At 43.3% G+C, this 22,742-nt stretch overlaps 1 protein-coding gene across 5 annotated transcripts in view; it reads right to left on the reverse strand.

Annotated features, from left to right (window-relative positions):
- Positions 1 to 328: 328 nt before the first annotated feature.
- The window catches only part of LOC135545831 (fibroblast growth factor 13-like), a 191,415-nt gene continuing 169,001 nt past the window's right edge, over positions 329 to 22,742 (reverse strand). For all 5 annotated transcript variants that reach the window (XM_064973753.1, XM_064973755.1, XM_064973752.1 and 2 more), the window contains 2 exons: positions 5,586 to 5,784; positions 329 to 2,205 (listed from right to left, as the gene is read on the reverse strand). In XM_064973753.1, coding sequence (XP_064829825.1) covers positions 2,069 to 2,205; positions 5,586 to 5,784 — 336 coding nt within the window. In that variant the 3' untranslated portion in view covers positions 329 to 2,068. The remainder of the gene's footprint in view (positions 2,206 to 5,585; positions 5,785 to 22,742) is intronic.

Here is a 22,742-nt window from a genome sequence, read left to right on the forward strand (position 1 = left end):
TCTTCTGCTCAGATCATTAACTCCTCAGGGCCAGCGGGGTTAGGTTACCGTACTCCAGCCCTGCCTAGCTACATATCAGCCATACAACATTACAACGCCTGTCTGCATCATTGATCTACATTGAACTGTGCTGATTTTTCATCTTCCTATTCACTGGTATAGTATCACATTCAATGTACTGGTATGATACTTTGTACAATGTGGGATGCACTTCAACTTTACAAAAATGTTTATTGGAAATGATGCATTGGATCTGCTGTGAACAGAATAGAGAGATGTGTGTGGAGTACATCAGTGCGAAAAGAAAGGGGAAGACACGTTTTAAAAGTATATCTTAATATAAACATTTTATTCAGTGCATTTTGTGCAGACAACAAATAATAAACAACTTGGAAGGTAGCAGGCTGAACTGGTTGTTTTTCAGTTGTTTCCTGGTAGTTCGGGAACACATGATCCAATACGGGGTTAATACACATAGCCTACATCATGCACTATAGCTCTGTTGTCCAGAGTTCCCCACTGTCTCCCATGCAACAGAGGTTCACCTAAAAAAACGAAGGAAACGAAAGAGAAAAAAAAACACGCTTCCCAGTAGCATGTTCCATATGAACAAGGTATGTAGCCGAAGGGAAACTTAGAGTAATTAGCCCACAAAAAGGGTCGTCTTTGAACACAACCGTGTTTTTGTGCAAGAAAGGGACGTTTTTTTTACTTTTACAAACATGACATATCCTATAAAATGTTTAAGCCACCTAAAATTCCACAGTATTTTTTAAATTTATTTAGAAAATTGTCACTACGATAAGTTACTCAAACACGAAACACGTCCTGGGTGGGGGCCATCACCATATCCTTATATGGTGAACTGAATCAGCCAATAAGAGCCAACAAAAGGGGAGGGGGCAAGGCATGACACAAGCACTGGACTGGAGAACAGAACATGGGGACCGAAGACAGAATACAATGTAACACAACAGAAACAAAAGGACATTATACAGTCGATTCATACCTCAACTCAACCCTAGAGCTCACCAACAATAAATAGTCTCTTTCCCTTCAGCAAAAACACTTTCTAGAACATTGACAAGCCTCCCTACTTCTTTTCTTCCTCATTCTCTTTGTTCACTTTTCTTTCTTTCTCTCATCAAAAATGTACAATTTTAAAAATAACTCAACACCTCCAGCTGCGCCTGTATACTGGCTTGGCTTGACTGCTTAAAGGGACAGTCTTTCAGCTCTGTCTTTGGTGTGCTGGAACCCCTTTAACTGTGGAGACGGCTACAAAAACACAAATACTGAGGAGGGCGAGAGAACAAGAGGGAGAAAACAATCAAAAATAAAAAAGCTCTCCGCTAATTTGGAAAATTAGCAAGCAAAGTTGCAGCTCGGGTGTCGTCGCTCAGAGTGCCACACGCTTTTCCCTTTATTTTTGTTTTATGCTAGAGAGCTCAAATCTCTTCTGAGCGTGTGCAGGAGAGCTACTGTTATATCTGGCTGCGGTTGCAGCTTCGCTAGGGCTGCACTCCCTCATGGGGAACGGCTTCGTATTCACAGAAGCATCATGGATGACACACAGAAACAGGGCACTTCTCTACCCACTGCAGCCCCTCACCGGTTGCCCTGACCGCCTGCCTGCCTCTCTACCTACCTGCCTGCCGGGTAGGATATGGCCGGGTAGGTGTCTATATGATCAGGAACTATAAGTAAAACAAGTCGTTATCTGCAGGAAGTAAGAAACGTTAAAAGATTAGCTAACTGGTACACAGTCATTACCACCAGAGAGTCGCCAACAGAAAATGTTGTTCTCAAATGGCGTTTCAAAATAGCCTAGCGTTTTGCAAACAAAGTCCATGGTGTAATTTGGTTGGCTGTTGAAAGATAAAGAAAGACAGTTTGAATGGAACCTAATTGAGTGTGGTTATTGATTGATGGTGGTGTTTAGTAGTCGTAAAGTTGTCCTGAACCACCAATGGTTTTGGAGAGAGAAGTCTGCTTGGAAGTCACGCTCTTCTGGAGGTAAGGTGTCTTCTTCTTAACGTCCGCCCCGGCCTGCCACGCCACCACCCGGCTACGTGGATTCGTTCTGGCTCACCGTCTTGCCTCCGTTGAGCACGGCCGAGGCGCTCCGGGACTTGGTGGGGGTGCCGCTGCCGGAGCGCGAGAACTCTGTCAGGTCATGGAGGGAGGGTTCCCTGTACATGGCCACTGTGGGACAGACAGACAGGAGAATGGTAAGACACATGGCTGCTAGTATAGATGGAGGTGAGCAGTAGAATAGAATACAAAAGAATACACTGGAATATAATTGTATTGTCCATCTGGAGATTCACGTTCTCCTCTTTGGTCGGACCAAGTTGTATTCTATTCTCTTCTACTGCTCAACTCCCTGTGATCCTGTCACTGACGCTCATAACAGAATGTACATCCCTGCCATAAGCACCAAAGACATATTAGGACAAGTTATTTTTAGACGGCAGAAAGTACTTGTAGACATGAGTTATTCAGGAGCTTGTAAAAGTTAAAGCAGTGTTGTCTGCATCTCAGAAGAAACACCAGTCACCTTAGAGGTTCTGATCTCTTTGGTCTTTAGGAGACACTCCGAAAACAGCCAGTGTTTTAATGCACGGCCCTCGTGGGGCTTGACATTGCCTTGCTTTTTTTGGTTTTAACAGCAGGCCACACACAAAGCAACAAGTCAATCAATAGTGGACTTAAGTGGGAAGCTGTGTGAAATCGATGCTGGGCTTATTATCCACGGCATTAAGGAACTATAATCAGGAAGGATGACCGGCCCAGCGGTGAGATGGACCCTGACCTCTAGGTCATCCTTCCTTAGTTCATATACGCTTTTACTTTCCTCCAATTATCCCTCCATCGCTCTCTCTACTGTATCTCTCCCTCTTTGACCTAGCACCTTAACACACACACACACACACACACACACACACACACACACACACACACACACACACACACACACACACACACACACACACACACACACACACACACACACACACACACACACACACACACACACACACACACACACAGAGATGGGTAAAATTAAAGGCCGTGGGCTGAGATTCGTGGACTGGAACCAGAGCGAAGAGGAGAGGGGGAGCGAGGAGCGGCTGGTGGAGATGGTTGAAATGCAGAGACGGCTCCTTAATTGGTCGGCTGGTATTGCTGCTGCCTCTGGATCTTTATGGGCTGCTGGAACAAACGCTTTTTTCTTTCTCTCTCCCCCTCTTTATTCTCTCTCCCCCTCTTTATTCTCTCTCCCTCTCTTTATTCTCTCTCTCTCTCTCTCTTTATTCTCTCGCACTCTATTCTCTCTCTCTCTTTCCTGTCTCTCTTTATTCTCTTTCTCATTTTATTCTCTCTCACTCTTTATTCTCTCTCTCTTCTCTCTCTCTCTTTATTTTCTCTCTCTATCCTGTCTCTCTTTATTCTCTCTCTCACTTTATTCTCTCTCACTCTATTCTCTCTCTCTCTTTATTCTCTCTCAGCATCCCCTATTGAAGAACTAGATCTGGCATTTGGGTTCTTTTTGGCCTGATTTGTAGTTTCGGAATGAAAGCAATGTATAGTATGTTTAACATTTTCTGGGGATGAAAGCGAGCTCCCCTATTTCCTTTCTTATGATTACATTATTTAGCCATTTGCGGTTTCTTGACATAAAACAATCTTTTAAAACAACCATGCACAACAACTCCTATTCATTGTCATTCTCCCTCCCCCTTCATACCTCTCTCTCTCTCTCTCTCTCTCACACTTCATACCTCTCTCTCTCTCTCACCCTTCATACCTCTCTCTCTCTCTCTCACCCTTCATACCTCTCTCTCTCTCTCTCTCTCTCACCCTTCATACCCCTCTCTCTCTCTCTCTCTCACCCTTCATACCTCTCTCTCTCTCTCTCTCTCTCACCCTTCATACCTCTCTCTCTCACCCTTCATACCTCTCTCTCTCTCACCCTTCATACCTCTCTCTCTCTCACCCTTCATACCTCTCTCTCTCACCCTTCATACCTCTCTCTCTCACCCTTCATACCTCTCTCTCTCTCACCCTTCATACCTCTCTCTCTCTCACCCTTCATACCTCTCTCTCTCTCACCCTTCATACCTCTCTCTCTCTCTCTCTCACCCTTCATACCTCTCTCTCTCTCTCACCCTTCATACCTCTCTCTCTCACTCTTCATACCTCTCTCTCTCACCCTTTATACCTCTCTCTCACTCTTCATACCTCTCTCTCTTGCTCTCTCACCCTTCATACCTCTTTCCCTCACTCGTCATACCTCTCTCTCTCTCTCTCTTCTCTCTCTCTCTCTCTTTATACCCATCTCTCTCTCGGCACACTGGTCGGGCTGTTAAATGTAACACAGTGAACTCAGGGAGCAGAGATGTGGATTTTTAATGAGCTACTGGTCGATTGGTCGGTGGATGAGAGCAGACCAGCCAACCTGGGAGAGAAAGCATCATCGTCATTACAGCTGCCTGTTTGCTGTGCCTTTCTGCCCTTGTGAATAAGGGGTTGAAAGGGATTCAATGCCCAGTGCATCACTCTCCAATGCCCTCCTGCCCTCATTTAGGCACTACTACTTATTTTACTTTTTTAACCATGATTTTCAGAACGTACATAAACGGGATAACAATGTATTTGTGACACTGTCTCTTTAGTCTGTAAATTGTAACCATAAAAGGAGCTTGGAACTGACAGATCCAAATGACCGAATGACTGATCGTCTGATCAGATTTCTTTACAGAAATTGCTAGCCGCTCGGTGCTCATTTCTCGTCGGTTGAGTAATTTGGTTCGCTAGTGGTTCTTTTACTTTGAGGAGGAATTTTCATCTGAAAGCTCATCCTTTCATCTTGTGGAAGTGGAGTACTGATGCTTTCTCGCGCTCCGTTTTTCGTTCAGGTAAGCCTGTGTGTTGATCTAGATGAAAGAGGTTTGGCCTTTTTAACATGAACAGATCCATCTATCCAGCACCCAATCATACCCCATCTTTCCCTCTCCTCCCATGAGGCACCTGGCCTGGTTGGCCAAGACATTAGCGTTAAAAAGCCTAGCTGTCACTGTTCAAAACAAGCAGAACTGTATCATTCCTGCAGCTTTTTGCCATGGACATTGCCAATGCCCTTTCCACTGTCTGGCTCCAGTGAAGTACGAATGGCTTTCGGGAAGCGCTCAACAGCACCACCATTGCCTCCGAGCAGATCACCCAGCGGCAGGGTAGCTGAGAGCAGCCTTTCTCTAGGCAGTAGGGAGATACTACCCGCATTGAGGGAGGGGAAGAGAGGGAGAACAGGGACATTTAATCAAAGAGAAGCCTTGTGTTTTTGGGGGGGGGAAAGTCTCCCATTCATACAAATAACCGCTGCCAAAGCTCAGTGCTCCAGGCTATAGGGAATCACCAATAAACGTCCATTTGCAATGTCATGGCCTTGGGAGAATAATCAAGAAACTTATTTTTTTAAGTAACGTTTCATAAGAAACCTTTCCCTATTTTTCTCCATTGTCTTCAAAATAGAGCCAAGCACCGTATAGGCAACGTATAGTTAAAAAGATGGACAGACTCACCTTTCAAAGGCTTGGGAAGGAAGTGGCCTGCTGGCTTGTTCTTCTTCACATGGTTTCCCTTCATTATCTCCCCCTCTTTATTCAGACCAAGGTACCAGCCCCTTCCAGACTGCTGCTGTCTGTAGATCATGGAGGAGTAGGTCACGTAGTAGTTCTCAAACACCGACTCTTTGAACTTACACTCCGGGGTGAAGTGTTCCTGAGGAGAGAGAGAGAGGGAGGGAGAGAGAGAAGACATGATGAGCCTTGGAGAGGGGCGGGACACTGATGAAGGAGGTTTTAAGAGTCCTTCTCCTATCTTGATTTTTAGTAAATGAGAGGCACTGAGATATGAAGCATCATTACTTAAGAACAGGAGGTGAAGGCAAGACTCAAACACACACCCTTGCTCAGAGAGTACAAACACTCAAGGGTTGAATTATCCGTATACAGCATCTGATTCAAGACATACAGCTCTCAATGCTTCCCAAATTACCACAGTATTTTCAAAAGCTTCTATGTTCATCATTGCAAATAATTAATAGCTTTATGCCATATATACAAATTACCATTAATTAAACATAAGATTAAACGTTAATTATAATTTTACTCTGCAGTTTTAATAATATATGGGACAATTAATAATTACATTTGTTGGAGGACGTTCCCTCTGCAGAGGCTGTGTAATAGAATACATGATTACTGTGTATTAGTCAATCCTTCACCAAACTATTGCCCTCTCCGAGCAGCGGGAATCAACAAGTTCAGATGGTCTGTGTGTGTGTGTGTGTGTGTGTGTGTGTGTGTATATATATATATATATATATGCATGTGTGTTTGTGCGTCCTCACAAGCACACGTGCCTGTGTGTATTGCACTCCATTTTGCAAACTCGTCTCTATTGTAGTTATCTATAATATAGGGAGATGGAATTATCTGTTGAGACAACCGTTGCTATACTACCGTACTAAAGCACCGTTCTTCCTGCTTTCTCTGTCGTCTCCTAATTATCTTGCAAATGCTTTCTGCCTGGGAACCATCTATGCATTCAGTCTACAGTGGCAGAACCGCCAATACACTAAACCTGGGGTATTCAAATCTGAGACTTGGTTGGAAGTTAATCTTGAGCCGGCATTGCTTATCATGCACGCTTCTGCCTAATTGATTGATTGATCCTGTCATTTCATTGGCTGACTGTTTCTTTAAATAAGATCTCTTTGTTGTTTGAGGAGGAAGGTGCAGGTAAGAGAGACGTTTCCATGAGGCTGGTTGTTAACTGGCTGACTAAGTTGAGAGAAAACATTAGATTTTTCTTCATTTGAAGTTGAATTAATGTTTAGGTAGTGCTTCCCTTGACCCTGCACCAGAACCTGTTTTTGTTAGTATAGTTAATGATGGTCTCTCCTGTGTGCTCCTTGGCTCGGCTTAATACCGAAGTCTTGAGGTTTTGATTAATGGTGAAGGAGAAAATGACTTGCAACCGGTTGACTTTATTTTGTCACTTTAAGAACCTGTATGTTTTGCCTCCTGAGTGGAACAGCGGTCTAAGGCAGTGTTTCAGGTGTCATTACGTGTTTCAGAGGACGCGTGGCTCTCGACCTTCGCCTCTCCCAAGTCCGTAGAGGAGTTGCCGCCATGGGACAAGACTAACTACCAATTAGAAGTCACGAAAAAAAGATACAAGAAAAAGTAACCTCTATGTTCGGCAAATCTTGGGTGTTGTAGGATCGGCTTCCCTTAAGGCTCTACTTAATCTGCATCACTGAAGTTCAGCTTTGCAGCGTGATTGAAATTTAAAGGCCATGTTCCCGTTTTTAGCGGAGACCGCGTTCACGGTGAATGCTGCGTATGTCGGCTCAATGGGAAATAACCTTCGCTGTTCTATCGCGGAATCTAATCTTCACAGATTGAATAGAGCCTCTAATTTATCTCCCGCCTCGCACAACAGGCATGTGGACTCTGGTAAATCAATGACATTGATCAATCAAGTAATCACCAGGGAGAAAGGAAAATGTGGAAAAAAGATTTTACTACACTGGGTTGAACTATAATGGCAGTCCTATAGCAATTTGGCAAACGCTTTAGAGAGGAGAGAATTGACATGTTTCTCAGACTGGGACAAGCTAGTATTGCTCAGTTGTACCACAGTGGATGTCGGTCATAAGATGGATGATGGGTCCTGGACCACATATATGTTGTGATCATGACCAACTATCACCAGTGGAGTAAAATTAAAGAAACCTTAAAAGAAAGTGACTCAAGTGAAAGTCACCCAGTAAAATACTACTTGAGTGGTCTTCAAGCAACCCAGATATAACCAGTATATTAAACAACCCAGATGGCACAATTTTCTTGTTTAATTTATTTACGGATAGCCAGGGGAACACTTCAATAGTCAGATATCAGTTACAAACGAAGCATTTGTGTTTAGTGAGTCTGCCAGATCAGAGGCAATAGGGATGACCAGGGATGTACTCTTGATAAAGGTGTGAATTAGACCATTGTCCTGTCCTGCTAAGCATTCAAAATGTAACGAGTAGTTTTGGGTGTCAGGGAAAACGACGCTTGTTAGATTTTGAATGCTTAGCAGGTAAAAAAAGTACATTTTTTTCAAGTGCATTGTCAAATATACATAGTAAAGTACAGATGCTCAGACAAAAATGACTTAAGTGGTACTTTACAGTATTTTCCACCACTGACTATCAGTCACCCAGTCATCAATAAAGGGCTTTTCCCAACACAATACTACTCTCTGGAGAGTTCCCATTCAACATCACTATTCCTCAAAGAAACAAGAGGTGTGCAACACTAGCTGAAATGCACATTTGCGTGTTTGTGTAGTCATACATTCACTCCCACTCTGGGCTGGAGTCTGTACACATGTATAGTCCACCTACAGTTAAAGAACAACTCCGTTCTCTTTGTATTCACCTAACTTTGAATGAGGACTCAACTCTTTTGCCAGTTCACTTCACCTATTTTGTGGTCGGAGTCCTCTTTGCGTTCACATTGCAAAATCAATGCTAGCACAATGCTAGCACAACGCTAGAAAGATCTTTTTCCAGCATTCAGCATTGATGTAGCGTTGTGCTAGAATTGATTTTGTGGTTAGTGTTATCTGAAATTCTTGGGACGTCCCTACCCTGACTCCTAACCTTAACCCTTACCCTAACCTAAACTTAACCCTTACCTTTACCATTTTAAATGTCAACTTCAATGTGTAATGTCAGAGTTGGGACATTACAAGGATCCTGTCCCGGATAGCAATGACCTTGATTTTGTACCATATGTTGTGATTCTCACCAAATATGTTGTCTTCTCACACCATTCAAACCCCACAATCAATAAACGGCATATGAAGCCATCTTAGCTCATAGATCAACATATTGCAAACAAATAATCTGAACATCGTGTCAGTACAAAACTGTATATTTGCATTTCTGTGCATCCTTGACAATCTCTACTCAATATCCATAAACAGCACACGTTCTTTTCCCACAAACCTGCACATCATCTTCTCTCACCATTTACATTACATTTACATTTAAGTCATTTACCTCTTATCCAGCGACATCATCTTCCAGTGGAACAGCCACTTTACAATAGTGCATCTAAGTCATTAAGGGGGGGGGTTATATGAGGGGTTATGGCAGGGGAAATGGTGTTGCAGTAGTCTACTGTGTGGTGTGGGAATAATGACAAGCGAACGTGGAGCGCTTTGTGTTCACATTGCCCTTTTGAGACTACCTCTTCAAATGGTCTCAGTTCGCTTCCAGGGCTCTTTGGAGTGTTCACACTCCACCCAAAAAATTAAGGGAACCACACGGAGTTCACAAATTGTCTGAAATGGACCAAGTGTGAGAACACCTTCAGTGTAGATAAATATTCTCATCTCATCTCTCATCCTCCCTTGTCCCTGTCACTCCCAGAGCCAGTCCTGGCCCAGACCGTGGTGACAAGAACACTGCTGTTGTCAGACAGCGCTGGTGACATGGCACCTCCATGGAGACTTCCTGTCAGCTCAACCCTGGCACACCGCTAAGCTACCATGACACCGAAGGAGAACACTGGAAGGGCCCTATTCATACTTAGGAAATGTACGCTTTCCTACTTCTCAGTAGTTGGTATTCAGCCAGGCTCCCCCCCCCAAATTGACAAAATAATACATATAAAATGTTTATTTCGTCTCTGTGTTTCATAGTTTTCCTTCAACTCGCAATTGGCTGACTGTATCTCACCAGAGAAAGCATCTGAGTTAAACAACACCCCTTTGTATGACATTGTTGCCGCCCATAGCATTGAATGCAACGGAAGCCAACAAGCATTTGGCCTCCCTTGATAAAAACAAGTATAAAATAATAGCCCTATGTGATTGGAGGGCATCCCTTGACACTTTTTTTTGGTGCGCCAGGATCATTCACAGTTGAGCTCATGCAATTTAGTTCAACGCTGATTGGCTATTATTTTGTACTTTTTTTATCAAGGGAGGCCAAATTTGGATGATGTTGAAATGGTGCCGGAATAGTGGAGGCAGCTCCTGTTTTCTTTGAGACTTGTGGTAACTCTCCGTGGTTCAATAGTTGTTTAGTAGTCCAACTCTCCGTGGTTCAATAGTTGTTTAGTAGTCTGAAAATGTGGGAAACATTAACTTGGTTGACCATGCTGTAGGTCATGTAACTGTTTGTTACATGCTATATGCTTTGTGGACTTCGGACAGAAGTTGCTCTCCGGTTTTGTGATGAAACAAAGGTGTGGTTGAATTTATTCTGCCACTGTGTCTTCTTATTGACTCGGCCTTCAGGCCTATATATCACAGTCACAAGGCATATGAACTAACAGGTTATAGAGCAAACAACATAATTATCACAACACATAGGTTGTAATATGTCTTTTCCCCCTGGCTTGGCTTCTCCAGTGATTTTACCCATGCACCACTACTGTTAAGACTTGCCTGCAGGTGTGTAACGGGCTTTGCAAGCGCGGTTCCCTTGCGCATGAATAAATGAAAACCCACTGAAAACCCTCCCACTTGCTGGCTGACAGATTTTCTCGTAGGGTTTCAGTAAAGGTATCTAAAGCCATCCCTTTAGAGTTGGTGTACCTTTTCATTTGAATGGGAATTTTCTTGACAGACAATAAAAGAACGGTTCTGTAATGGCTTTCTTCTGTTGAAGGAGGAGCGGACCAAAATGCAGCGTGGTATTTTTGAGACATGTTTAATGAAGAACGAAAAAACACGAACAATACAAAAAACACCAAACGGATCGTGAAAACCTAAACAGTCCTATCTGGTGAAGAAACAGAGACAGGAACAATCACCCACGAAAACACTCAAAGAATATGGCTATCTAAATATGGTTCCCAATCAGAGACAACGATAATCACCTGACTCTGATTGAGAACCGCCTCAGGCAGCCATAGACTATGCTATACACCCCACACAACCCCAAGACGAAACACACCACAAATAAACCCATGTCACACCCTGGCCTGACCCAATAAATGAAGATAAACATAATAAATATAGACCAGGGCGTGACAGGTTCAGAATACTAGGGATCAATTAAAGAAAGCCTTGTTAATACACGCATATTCGTAAAAAAAGCTTTGCACCAATTTGGTAGATTTAAAAATACTATTTAGGGTTATCAAAGTACTCATGAATAATAATTACAAAATCTTGAAAAATTGGAAGGTGAGAGTAGTTTACAATAGGGGTTGAACAGTATTCCTATAAATCTGTCCTAATACAGTCGTTGTGAACCAGGCTCCAGGTTTAAACTGTGGCTGTACATATGGCCTGTGTTCCATAATGATACAAAAAGGCTACATGCCACAAATGACTGCACAACTTGTAATATGTTGGCCTAATATGATGCACTATTGCTGGCGATCCTCCAGAACAACCACACGAATGTGACTGAGGTAAGGAAGTTAAACTAACGATGTAATGGAATGACGCAAAATGTAAGGAAACTAACGCTAAAGTGACAGTTCTGAATGCATGCAGGTATTACTAACGGTGGCTATACAGTGAAGGCTGGGCATATCATTTCAACTTTCTAGAAATCATAAATCAACTCGGTAGATTTGGCGCTATACTGGGATTTGCGCATGTCTACAGACAAATTACACCCCATGCAGGTTTCACCCCCCTCGTGTTTGTGTCGTGGGTGAGATCTTGGTGGGCTATACTCGGCCTGGTCTCAGGGTAGTAGGTTGGTGGTTGAAGATATCCATCTAGTGGTGTGGGAGCTGGACTTTGGCAAAGTGGGTGGGGTTATATCCTGCCTGGTCGGACGGGGCCACAGTGTCTCCTGACCCCTCTGGAGCATTTCTCCTGTCTTATCCGGTGTCCTGTGTGAATTTAAGTATGCTCCCTCTAATTCTCTCTCTCTCTCTGTCTCTCTTCTCTCGGAGGACATGAGCTCTAGGACCTTGCCTCAGGACTACCTGGCCTGATGACTCCTTGCTGTCCCCAGTTCTCCTGGTCGTGCTGCTGCTCCAGTTTCAACTGTTCTGCCTGCGGCTTAGGAACCCTGACCTGTTATTGTCCCGGACCTGCTGTTTTCGACTCTCTCCAACTGACATTTACTCCTGAGGTGCTGACCTGTTACACCCTCTACAACCACTGTGATTATTATTATTTAACCCTGCTGGTCATCTATGAACGTTTGAACATCTTGGCCATGTACAGTTATAGTCTCCACCCGGCACAGCCAGAAGAGGACTGGCCTCCCTTCAGAGCCTGGTTCCTCTCTAGGTTTCTTCCTAGGTTCCTGCCTTTCTAGGGAGTTTTTCCTAGCCACCGTGCTTCTACATCTGCATTGCTTGCTGTTTGGGGTTTTAGGCTGGGTTTCTGTACAGCACTTTGTGATATCGGCCGATGTAAAAAGGGCATAATAAATACATTTGATTGATAAGGCCAGCATTTCCTAAATGTCACAGTAGAAAAGGTGATGTGCTGCAGTTTACTTTCATATTACCGGTTTCACATTTGTCTCCAGCGATCATAAGGTAAAATAAATCTAAAACAATTGTCATTTACATTTACAATCCCCTTATCCAAACTCAGTCATCTAGGTTTGTGGCTATACAGTCATTTGCAACGCAATATTAGGAAGGTGTTCCTATGGTTCGGCATACTCAGTGTATGTCGGTAACTAGTTGCTTGACAAAGTGCTAAAATTTCAGAAGGATAAAAAAAGTTGTTTTGGAAATCGTGATGTTTTTGACCCTTTGGCGTCAAAATGACCCCCTTGCTGGTGCTTTTTTTTAAAGTGTCCTAGTTGTATATGTATATGCATGCAGGCTGCTAAATATATGTTGTCGTTAAAACCTGGTCATCAACAGTCTACTCTAACAAGACGCCAAGGAAATGAAGGACCGTTAGGGGAGGGGTCATGTCTGCTGCAGTCAGCTCTGCCGTTGATGACAGACAGAGCCCAAGCTAGCCCCCAGGGTGTACTGTCTCTCTATGTCTGTGTCTGAACCAAATGACAGATGAAGAAGTCTGACTGTTCGGACTTCTGAGAAGCAGGGTAACTGAGACTCCTTCCCTCTGTAAGGAGTACAGTTCTCAACCATTCTCCCAGAAAATGCTCTTCGCAGTTTAAAAAGATTCAGAGATGGGGTTTTCCACTTATATAACTGTTCTGTTAGCGCGTGACCATGGCTAATGCTTTTGGTTTGAAGGTCAGATAAAACCAATTAAACCCTCGTACTGAAATGCAAATCTGCTTTAGGAGAGAGGGATCGGATTAAACTCGTTTGAGTTCTATCTGGTGAAAGGTAATTCATTATAATTGCATTAATGAAATCAACAAAAACAGTGCAGGGGAGGCGGCAAACGAAGAGGATACTGAAATGGACTGTTATTTTCCCAAAACACTAAACTGGGTTGAATGTTTAAATGCAACACATTTAAAACCTGGGACAACAACACCCTGAAAACAAGTGTCAACAGCCTAAAGAGCCATTAATGGTGATCTTTCTCCTAATGCTGTGCGCTTTATTTCCCTGTGCTTTGGCCATGCATCAACCTGCCTCTCTCTGACCGCCAAGCCCAGGCATTTGTCTAGCCCTGTGGAGGCAGAGAGCAGTTAGTTTAAAGGTAGTAAGTTAGCGCAACACATCTGCTCTTGTTCTCTATTTTTCTGTATGTTTTCCTCTCTCCCTCATTGCTCTTCAACCCTTTCTCTCGAGTCCCCCCATTCTCCATTACTCACTCCCCCAATCTCTCTTCCCGCTCTCCTGCCCTTCCTCCCACATCTCCCTCTGTCTGTGATCACCATGGCGAGCAAACAGCGTATCGAACATGGAGAGGCGAGGCAGTATTCATTCCTGTGCCGTGCTCTAACAGCTTGGTGGGAAAACGATGGGCTGCTCAGCTTTTGAGCCAGGAGTCCTGTTCTACCTCCATTAATGAGCTTATGTGGATTTGGCTCGCTGCAGTCACCCTGGAGTGGAGTGAATGGCTATGGATGACAGGCGCATGCAGATAGACACAGACACATTGAGAGCCAAATGGAAGCGATTGCCAGCCTCGCCTTATTGAACTAGATTGGGTCTATGGAGGACAGAGACATTCAGTTAGACACAGACACTTTTAGAGCCAAGATGAAAGGGATTTCCAGAAACCCCTGTTCTATTCTAAGGAAGACTGAAGAATCTGACACAAGGAGGAGCCAAGATGGAGGGAAACCCGAGTCCTATTCTATTAGAGTCTCTTTGACAGAGGAGGCTGGATCCACATGACTCCAGTGGCTGCATCAGTTTCTTTCTCAGTCAATAGTAATGGCTAGTGTTCAGTAAAACCCACGGTGCGGTGAAAAAAGGCCAACACCATTTTAATCACGACCATCCAGAGCTAGACGGAGCAAAACACATCTCGGCAAATTGGAGCGAGGGGACATTATTTTAGATAGAAAGAAAAAAACGAGAGAGGAGAGAAAAAGCTATCTGCATGGAAATGATCTGCCCTCCTCTCCTCCTCCTCCTCCTCCTCCTCCTCTCCTCCCCAAGCCTGGCTGTCTATGACTGGTGGTTTGGGTACACGGACTTAAAATTATCCCATTAGTATACATGGCTTTACTTGGAGCACAGGACAATGCAGAGAGGGACAGCAGTGAGCTGATGAGTCCCCCTGTTGAAATGCTGCACAGCTGGAAGCATTCACACATATCAAGGGGCTGAGAGCAGAGAGATATGCTTCTAGTATAGGCAGCTATTATTATAGTGTACTGTGCTGACAGTAACAATATCATTCTGTAACGACCTACAGTATTAAAGCCCATATCACATGGAAAATCAATGAGGCTAAATGTGACCAATGAGATTAAAGATAAGAGTCATTTTTTTGGAGTGTGTCATGTTGCCATGGCTGGAAATCAATCTTAGCTACATGTCAAAGCTGTGATTAAAAGGGGGTGTGAGAGAGAGTACACACACACACCCTTACTGTGTGCCCCTCTCACCGCCCCTATCACCGTAGCTATGGGGGGCTCGTGTTGTGTACTGCAGTCAATGAGTCATGTTGGCGGGAGCTTTATGATCCAGATCTTATTTGGTTTTATTGTGACTACAACATAGGGAAACCCCACGGTCTCACCCCTCTCCTCTCCTCTCTGTCACCATCCCCACCCCTGCCTCACTGTACCTCCCCTCCCATGTAGGGTATCCCCTGCCTCGAGTGAGTGTGTGTGTGTGTGTAAACGTGTTAGACAGAGAGTGAACAAGGGAGGTAAGGGAGTATGTATAGAGGAACACACATGCAAGAGATGGTTGTTGTAATGTGTTTGTTTATGTGTGTGAGAGAGGGAGATAAATGGGTAGCTCACCCCCTCGCTCTTCTTGACTGTTCTCCTATCTTCCCCTCTGTCCCCATATATCTCTCAACCTCATCATTTTGTCAGGCACTCTCTCAGCCTCCTTTAATCATATCCATCACTCTCTCAGCCTCCTTTAATCATATCCATCACTCTCTCTGTTCATGCATCCATCTATTTTAAAGGACATATCCCATTCCTTTAAGAGGTGTCCTTTATGCTCACTGATTCACGTTAACCCTCTCTCCACAGACATGTATACAGCACCCGCAGGGTCTTTCCCCATAAACCCTGCTTACATACAGACTTTTACATTTGAGTCATTTAGCAGACGCTCTTACCAAGAGCGATTAGGCTTAAGTGCCTTACTTAAGGGCACATTGGAAGACGTTTCACCGAGTTGGCTCGGGGATTCGAACCAGCGACCTATCGGTTACTGGCCCAACGCTCTTAACCACTAAGCTACCTGCCACACATACCGTACACACATACTCCTCTCGCTGACACAAGCACTGAGTGTGACGTGCGGCATGAGGTTTCCCCAGCCCATCTGTGATATCATCACACACACAGGCATAAAACAATACAAGCACTACAACACAATACTACAGCCCTGTGAGTTTTATAGAGGGTAATGCATATTCAATGCCTTGCTGTAGCAGTGCCAAGAAAGAAAACACAATCAATTACCATTTACTTTGAAATTGCAATCAAATGAATGCACAGTTGTAATTAAAACCCAATAATGTTCCCCCGAGGCGCGGCAGTGGAACAAGAAATAAAGGCATAATGGATCTGATCTTCTCTGGAAGAGTATTGGCGCCACTCTTCGCACCCGAGCACAAATCCATGCTGCCAGTCCTGTGTCTGCACCCAGTGCCCATATTCTACTAACTGAAACGACACCAATAGAATCAAGGCCGAGCCGTGTGCTGGTGTCTTTACAGCAGTGTCAAAGCCTGGGAGACTCACAAAGATTATGGCGCCGCCACCGCTCACTATCCTCTCTCCCAAACAAATCTGTCGAAATGCCTTCCCTTTACAATGGCCTCACTATTTGACTATTTAGTCACTGAGTGGCAGTGGAATAAAAAACATTTTTTTATCCCCAGATAAAAAGAACATTTACAATGTGTTAATTTGTTCGGAATAGATTTGGAGGCTCTAAGCTGGTGGAAAAGCTCTTGCAAATACAAAATACAAACCCACTCATACAGGCACAAAACACACACTCATACAGGCACAAAACACACACTCATACAGGCACAAAACACACACTCATACAGGCACAAAACACACACTCATACAGGCACAAAACACACACTCATACAGGCACAAAACACACACTCATACAGGCACAAAGCACACACTCATACAGGCACAAAACACACACTCATACAGGCACAAAACACACACTATGGCTGGTTAATGACCCTCGAGAGGATCCCTGCGATAGGGACAGCTATTTTGCAGAGGTATATCTCATAACCTTTTTCCACCATGCAAACACACACATACTCAAACATACCCACAGGGACAGAAGAAGAACAGCATTAAAAACACACCTCCATTCTTTCACCTTTTGTCAGAGTAACCAAATTATTTTCAAATACCGCTGAACCTTTTAACCAAATTATTTTCATACACTGTTACACAACCTCCGTACATTATGTAAGATCTGCAAAATTTGAACATATGATCATTCGGAAAACCAAACTACAATGTTTCCATTCCTTTCATATGTTATTGTCTCCATGCCCACTAGTCCCCCTCCTAGACTCAGACTGGAACCCTAGTGACATACTCTACTCCCAGTGACCTACAGATAAATAAATGACCAAACTTCAAAGGCCCCTTTGGAGAAATACCATAGACACTATTTAGACTAGCTTGTAAGGAGGGTGCGTGTTGGTGGCAGGGAAGTCAGGCGCAGGAGAACGAACTTGGTATAAACGGAGTTGTTTAATAAATGCTGACAAAACTTCAAAATGTACAAAATAACAAAGTGGGTACAAAACCCATCGCCCCACCAACATTAAATAGCACATCCCAAAAAAAAAACAATCTCCGACAAGGACATGAGGGGAAACAGAGGGTTAAATACACAACATGTAATTGATGGGATTGGAACCAGGTATGAAGGAAGACAAGACAAAACCAATGGAAAATGAAAAATGGATCAGTGATGGCTAGAAGGTCGGTGACGTCGACCGCCGAACACCGTCTGAACAAGGAGAGGGATCGACTTCGGCGGAAGTCGTGACACTAGCTAATCATTTTAAAGAGAACATTGACGTCAACATTAACACTCCAATGGTCATCCTTTGTCACAGAGAAACACTATTAAAGAATTTAAGGAAATGCACAGTTTCATGGCTAATTTTTGATAGCCTACCTGATTAGAAAACATACCATACAGAACATCGACAGACACTGTAAAACCATTTACCACATCTTGGTGACAATGGTGTGTACGAGGATCGTTTCCCTGCGACAAAATGAAAAGCCTGTTTTACCATCTAGCTGTATTTTTCAGCAACGGTGAGTCAAGACGGCTGTGACAAACTGTGAGGAGCTGAATATTACATACGAGGCCGGATGAAAAACAGCTAGAATAGGGCAGAGAGGAGAGTAGACAGGATCAAGGAAAATACATGTTTAATTGATTCCCTCTCTTCCCACACATTGTGACTCCTCTGGATTCATACATTTTCACTGGTGCATTCTGCGTCACCCACACATGTACTGAACACTCTACCTCCTGCTCCTTCCTTTCACACATTCGCTCTCTCACGTGGACAAAAGAACATGGACACACAAACACCCACAACCCCAGTAGATGAAATGTCAAATAATGAGTCTGCAATGATATGTACATGTATTACACATACAGTACCAGTCAAAAGTTTGGACACACCTACTTATTCAAGGGTTTTTCTTTATTTCACCTTTTTCTTCATTGTAGAATAATAGTGATGACATCAAAACTATGAAATAACACATACAGAATCATGTAGTAACCAAAAAAGTGTATTTTAAAATATATTTCAGATTCTTCAAAGTAGCCACCTTTTCCTTGATGACAGCTTGGCACACTCTTGGCATTCTCTCAACCAGCTTCACCTGGAATTCTTTTCCAACAGTCTTCAAGGAGTTCCCACTTACGCTGAGCACTAGTTGGCTGCTTCACCCTGCAATTCAACTGTTCCCAAACCATCTCAATTGGATTGAGGTCGGGTGATTGTGGAGGCCAGGTCATCTGATGCAGCACACCACCACTCTCCTTCTTGGTCAAATAGCCCTTACACAGCCTGGAGGTGTGTTGGGTCATTGTCCTGTTGAAAAACAAATGATAGTCCCACTAAGCTCAAACCTGATGGGATCGTGTATCGCTGCAGAATGCTGTGGTAGCCATGATGGTTAAGTGTGCATTGAGTTCTAAATTAATCACTGACAGTGTCACCAGCAAAGCACCCCCACACTATCACACCTCCTCCTTCGTGCTTCACGATGTGAACCACACATGCAGAGATCATCCGTTCACCTACTCTGCGTCTCACAAAGACCTGGCGGTTGGAACCAAAAATCTCAAATTTGGATTCATCAGACCAAAGGACATATTTCCACCGGTCTAATGTCCTTTGCTCGTGTTTCTTGGCCCAAGCAAGTCTCTTCTTCATATTGGTGTCCTTTAGTAGTGGTTTCTTTGCAACAATTCACCCATGAAGGCCTGATTCACGCAGTTTCCTCTGAACAGTTGATGTTGAGATGTGTCTGTTACTTGAACATCGGAAGCATTTATTTGGGTTGCAATTTCTAAGGCTGGTAACTCTAATGTACTTATCCTCTGCAGAAGAGGTAACTCTGGGTCTTCCTTTCCTGTGATGGTCCTCTTGAGAATTTCATCATAGCGCTTGATGGTTTTTGCGACTGCACTTGAAGAAACGTTCAAAGTTCTTGAAATGTTCCGTATTGACTGTTGTTTCTCTTTGCTTATTTGAGCTGTTCTTGCCATAATATGGACTTGGTCTTTTACCAAATAGGGCTATCTTCTGTATACCACCCCTACCTTGTCACAACACAAGTGATTGCCACAAACGCATTAAGGAGGAAAGAAATTCCATAAATTGACTTTTAACAAGACACACCTGTTAATTGAAATGAATTCCAGGTGACTACCTCATGAAGCTGGTTGAGAGAATGCCAAGCGTGTGCAAAGCTGTCATTAAGGAAAAGGGTGTCTACTTTGAAGAAGTAGTTTTTGGTTTTGGTTACAACATAATTCCATATGTGTTATTTCATAGTTTTGATGTCTTCAGTATTATTCTACAAAGTAGAAAATAGTACAAATATAGAACAACCCTTGAATGAGTAGGTGTTCTAAAACTCTTGACTGGTACTGTATATGTAATATATATAAAAAAATGTCATAGGTGCTTCAACAAAGTACTGAGTAAAGGGTCTGAATACTTATGTAAATGTGATATTTCAGTTATTTATTTTTAAGAAATTAGCAAAAAATTCCCAAAACTATTTTTTTTTTCATTATGGAGTATCGCGTGGGGGGGAGGGGGAAAAACAATTGAATCCATTTTAAGATAAGGCTGTAACGTAACAAAGTGAAAAAAATCAAAGGGTCTGAATACTTTCTGAATACATTTTAGAAGGTTTTCAAACACACGTTCACAAACCAACACTTGAACACACTCACAACCACCACCTACCTACACAATGGTACTCAGACGAAGGAACACCACAGCAGCAGGCCCCTGCCTCCCTGGCTAGCCTACGTCGCCACATTCCACCATTGATTGGGAATCTCCCTGAAACGCTGGCCAGAAATGGTCAAAACCCCCCTCCTGTGAAGATGCAGCAGTTTACCATAGCAGCAGGGAGCAGTCAGCCACACAGACAGCCCGAAAAGTGGTTATCAGACACCCTGCTGAATAACCAATCAATTCAATCCACTCACTAATTCAGCTCAAATGGAAAATCTTGCCTCCTCCATGAACCACAACTATCGCCCCATTTACAAAGCTGAATGCTATGTTGCTGCCGGAGGGTTGCACAATCTTAGTCTGGAGGTGGCTGTATAAGTGTGTAGGGGAAATTCAAGACTATAAGCACCAGCAGTGCTAAATCAAGATTCTATCAAATACAGCAGGCTTTACATTGCCATAGCAAGTGAAATAGATATTAAACAAAAGTGAAATAAACAATAACAAATGAACAGTAAACATTACACTCACAAAAGTTCCAAAAGAATAAAGACATTTCAAATGTCATATTATGTCTATATACAGAGTTGTAACGATGTGCAAATAGTTAAAGTACAAAAGGGAAAATAAATAAACAGAAATATGGGTTGTATCTCTCTCTCTCTCTCTCTCTCTCTGTTACTGTGTATACTGCAGAATAACCATAAAACAAACACACGAAGACACAGACACCTGAGGGGAGCACTTTAGCTTATTCTATGAATCACCACCACAGGTGAGTTAAATATAGCATCTAGTAAATAGAGTATTTCTGAGCGCTCTTTTATATATACTATGAAGGCTGCTAGTATAATAACCTGGGAACCCTACACTACACACACTCTCGCGCATGCGTGGGTAGGCACACGGGCACACACACATCCAGGCAGGATCCAGCTTTATTCTATTCAATTCTATTAAACCAGCAGCTCAGCACATACGTTTTAATTAGAGGCAGCGGTGTTCATGTCATTAAAGTCACTCAGAGGGAACAGAGCACGGGTAGAGGACTGTTGTTAACAATTGGGGGTGGGGGGGGGGTTATTTGTATTATGTCTCTGTTTTCCCCTCAGGCTTTCTCCGCTTTCTATATCCCAGCAGATATGTTTCAACCCTGTGATAATGGTCATTATAATGTAGAGTAATTACACACAGGCTTTAAGGTTCCTTCTGCTCTACTATGGCTTTAAGGTTCCTTCTGCTCTACTATGGCTTTAAGGTTCCTTCTGCTCTACCAGGCTTTAAGGTTCCTTCTGCTCTACCAGGCTTTAAGGTTCCTTCTGCTCTACTATGGCTTTAAGGTTCCTTCTGCTCTACTATGGCTTTAAGGTTCCTTCTGCTCTACTATGGCTTTAAGGTTCCTTCTGCTCTACTATGGCTTTAAGGTTCCTTCTGCTCTACTATGGCTTTAAGGTTTCTTCTGCTCTACTATGGCTTTAAGGTTCCTTCTGCTCTACTATGGCTTTAAGGTTCCTTCTGCTCTACCAGGCTTTAAGGTTCCTTCTGCTCTACTATTGCTTTAAGGTTCCTTCTGCTCTACTATGGCTTTAAGGTTCCTTCTGCTCTACTATGGCTTTAAGGTTTCTTCTGCTCTACCAGGCTTTAAGGTTCCTTTTGCTCTACTATGGCTTTAAGGTTCCTTCTGCTCTACCAGGCTTTAAGGTTCCTTCTGCTCTACTATGGCTTTAAGGTTCCTTCTGCTCTACCAGGCTTTAAGGTTCCTTCTGCTCTACTATGGCTTTAAGGTTCCTTCTGCTCTACTATGGCTTTAAGGTTCCTTCTGCTCTACTATGGCCCCGTAACGACAGTCTGATCAGACTTATTGAGACAAGGGATGGAATTCATTTCGATTTCGATTTTTTTTGGTTGACAATGCGGCTTTTAAAGGCAACGTTCCTGAAGACCACATTTAAATGGTGCATTGCCAACAAGCTGCAATCGGATTGAATCTCGGCCAAGGGCTGTTTATGACCAAGAAGCCCTGGACCACGGAGAACGGATACTAAACTTGTAGTTGATATCTGAAAACTGGAGACTTTTGAAGAGTTTTCATTGGATTATATGAGGTTTAACTCTTCAGGGAACATGTTGTTAGCTTCTTTCCAAGCATGTCGTCTGACTTCTAGCCAGCTGGCTCACCAAAAGAGTCCTTTCCTTTTGACTCTAAGCGTCTTAACTTGGCCATGATTGCTCTTTTGGGGCTTTAAGTATTTGACTTGCTGTTATGTGAGCATGTCTTCATCTCCATCATGCAGGATGGTCAGTGCCTAGACTGTTATCATATATACACTGCAATCAGAAAGCATTCACACTCCTTGACTTTTTTCACATTTTGTTACATTACAGCCTTATTCTAAGGATTAAATCGTTTTTTTTTCGTCATCAATCTACACACAATGCCCCATAATGCATTGTACATCACACATCCCATTGGTGTGACCATGTGGGCTATCTGTCACTCTGTGTGTGTGTGTTTTGCGTGTGTTGGTGACTGCTTGTGCACGCTCCTCTCAGGGTTCATGGGCATCCTTGTCATTCTCCCCAGTCACGGCCAGTCCGCCACCCTGTGCTACGATGGTGACATTTTGTGAAGA

The sequence above is a fragment of the Oncorhynchus masou genome, chromosome 9 (genome assembly GCF_036934945.1).
Source record: "Oncorhynchus masou masou isolate Uvic2021 chromosome 9, UVic_Omas_1.1, whole genome shotgun sequence".
Classification (NCBI taxonomy): domain Eukaryota; kingdom Metazoa; phylum Chordata; class Actinopteri; order Salmoniformes; family Salmonidae; genus Oncorhynchus; species Oncorhynchus masou.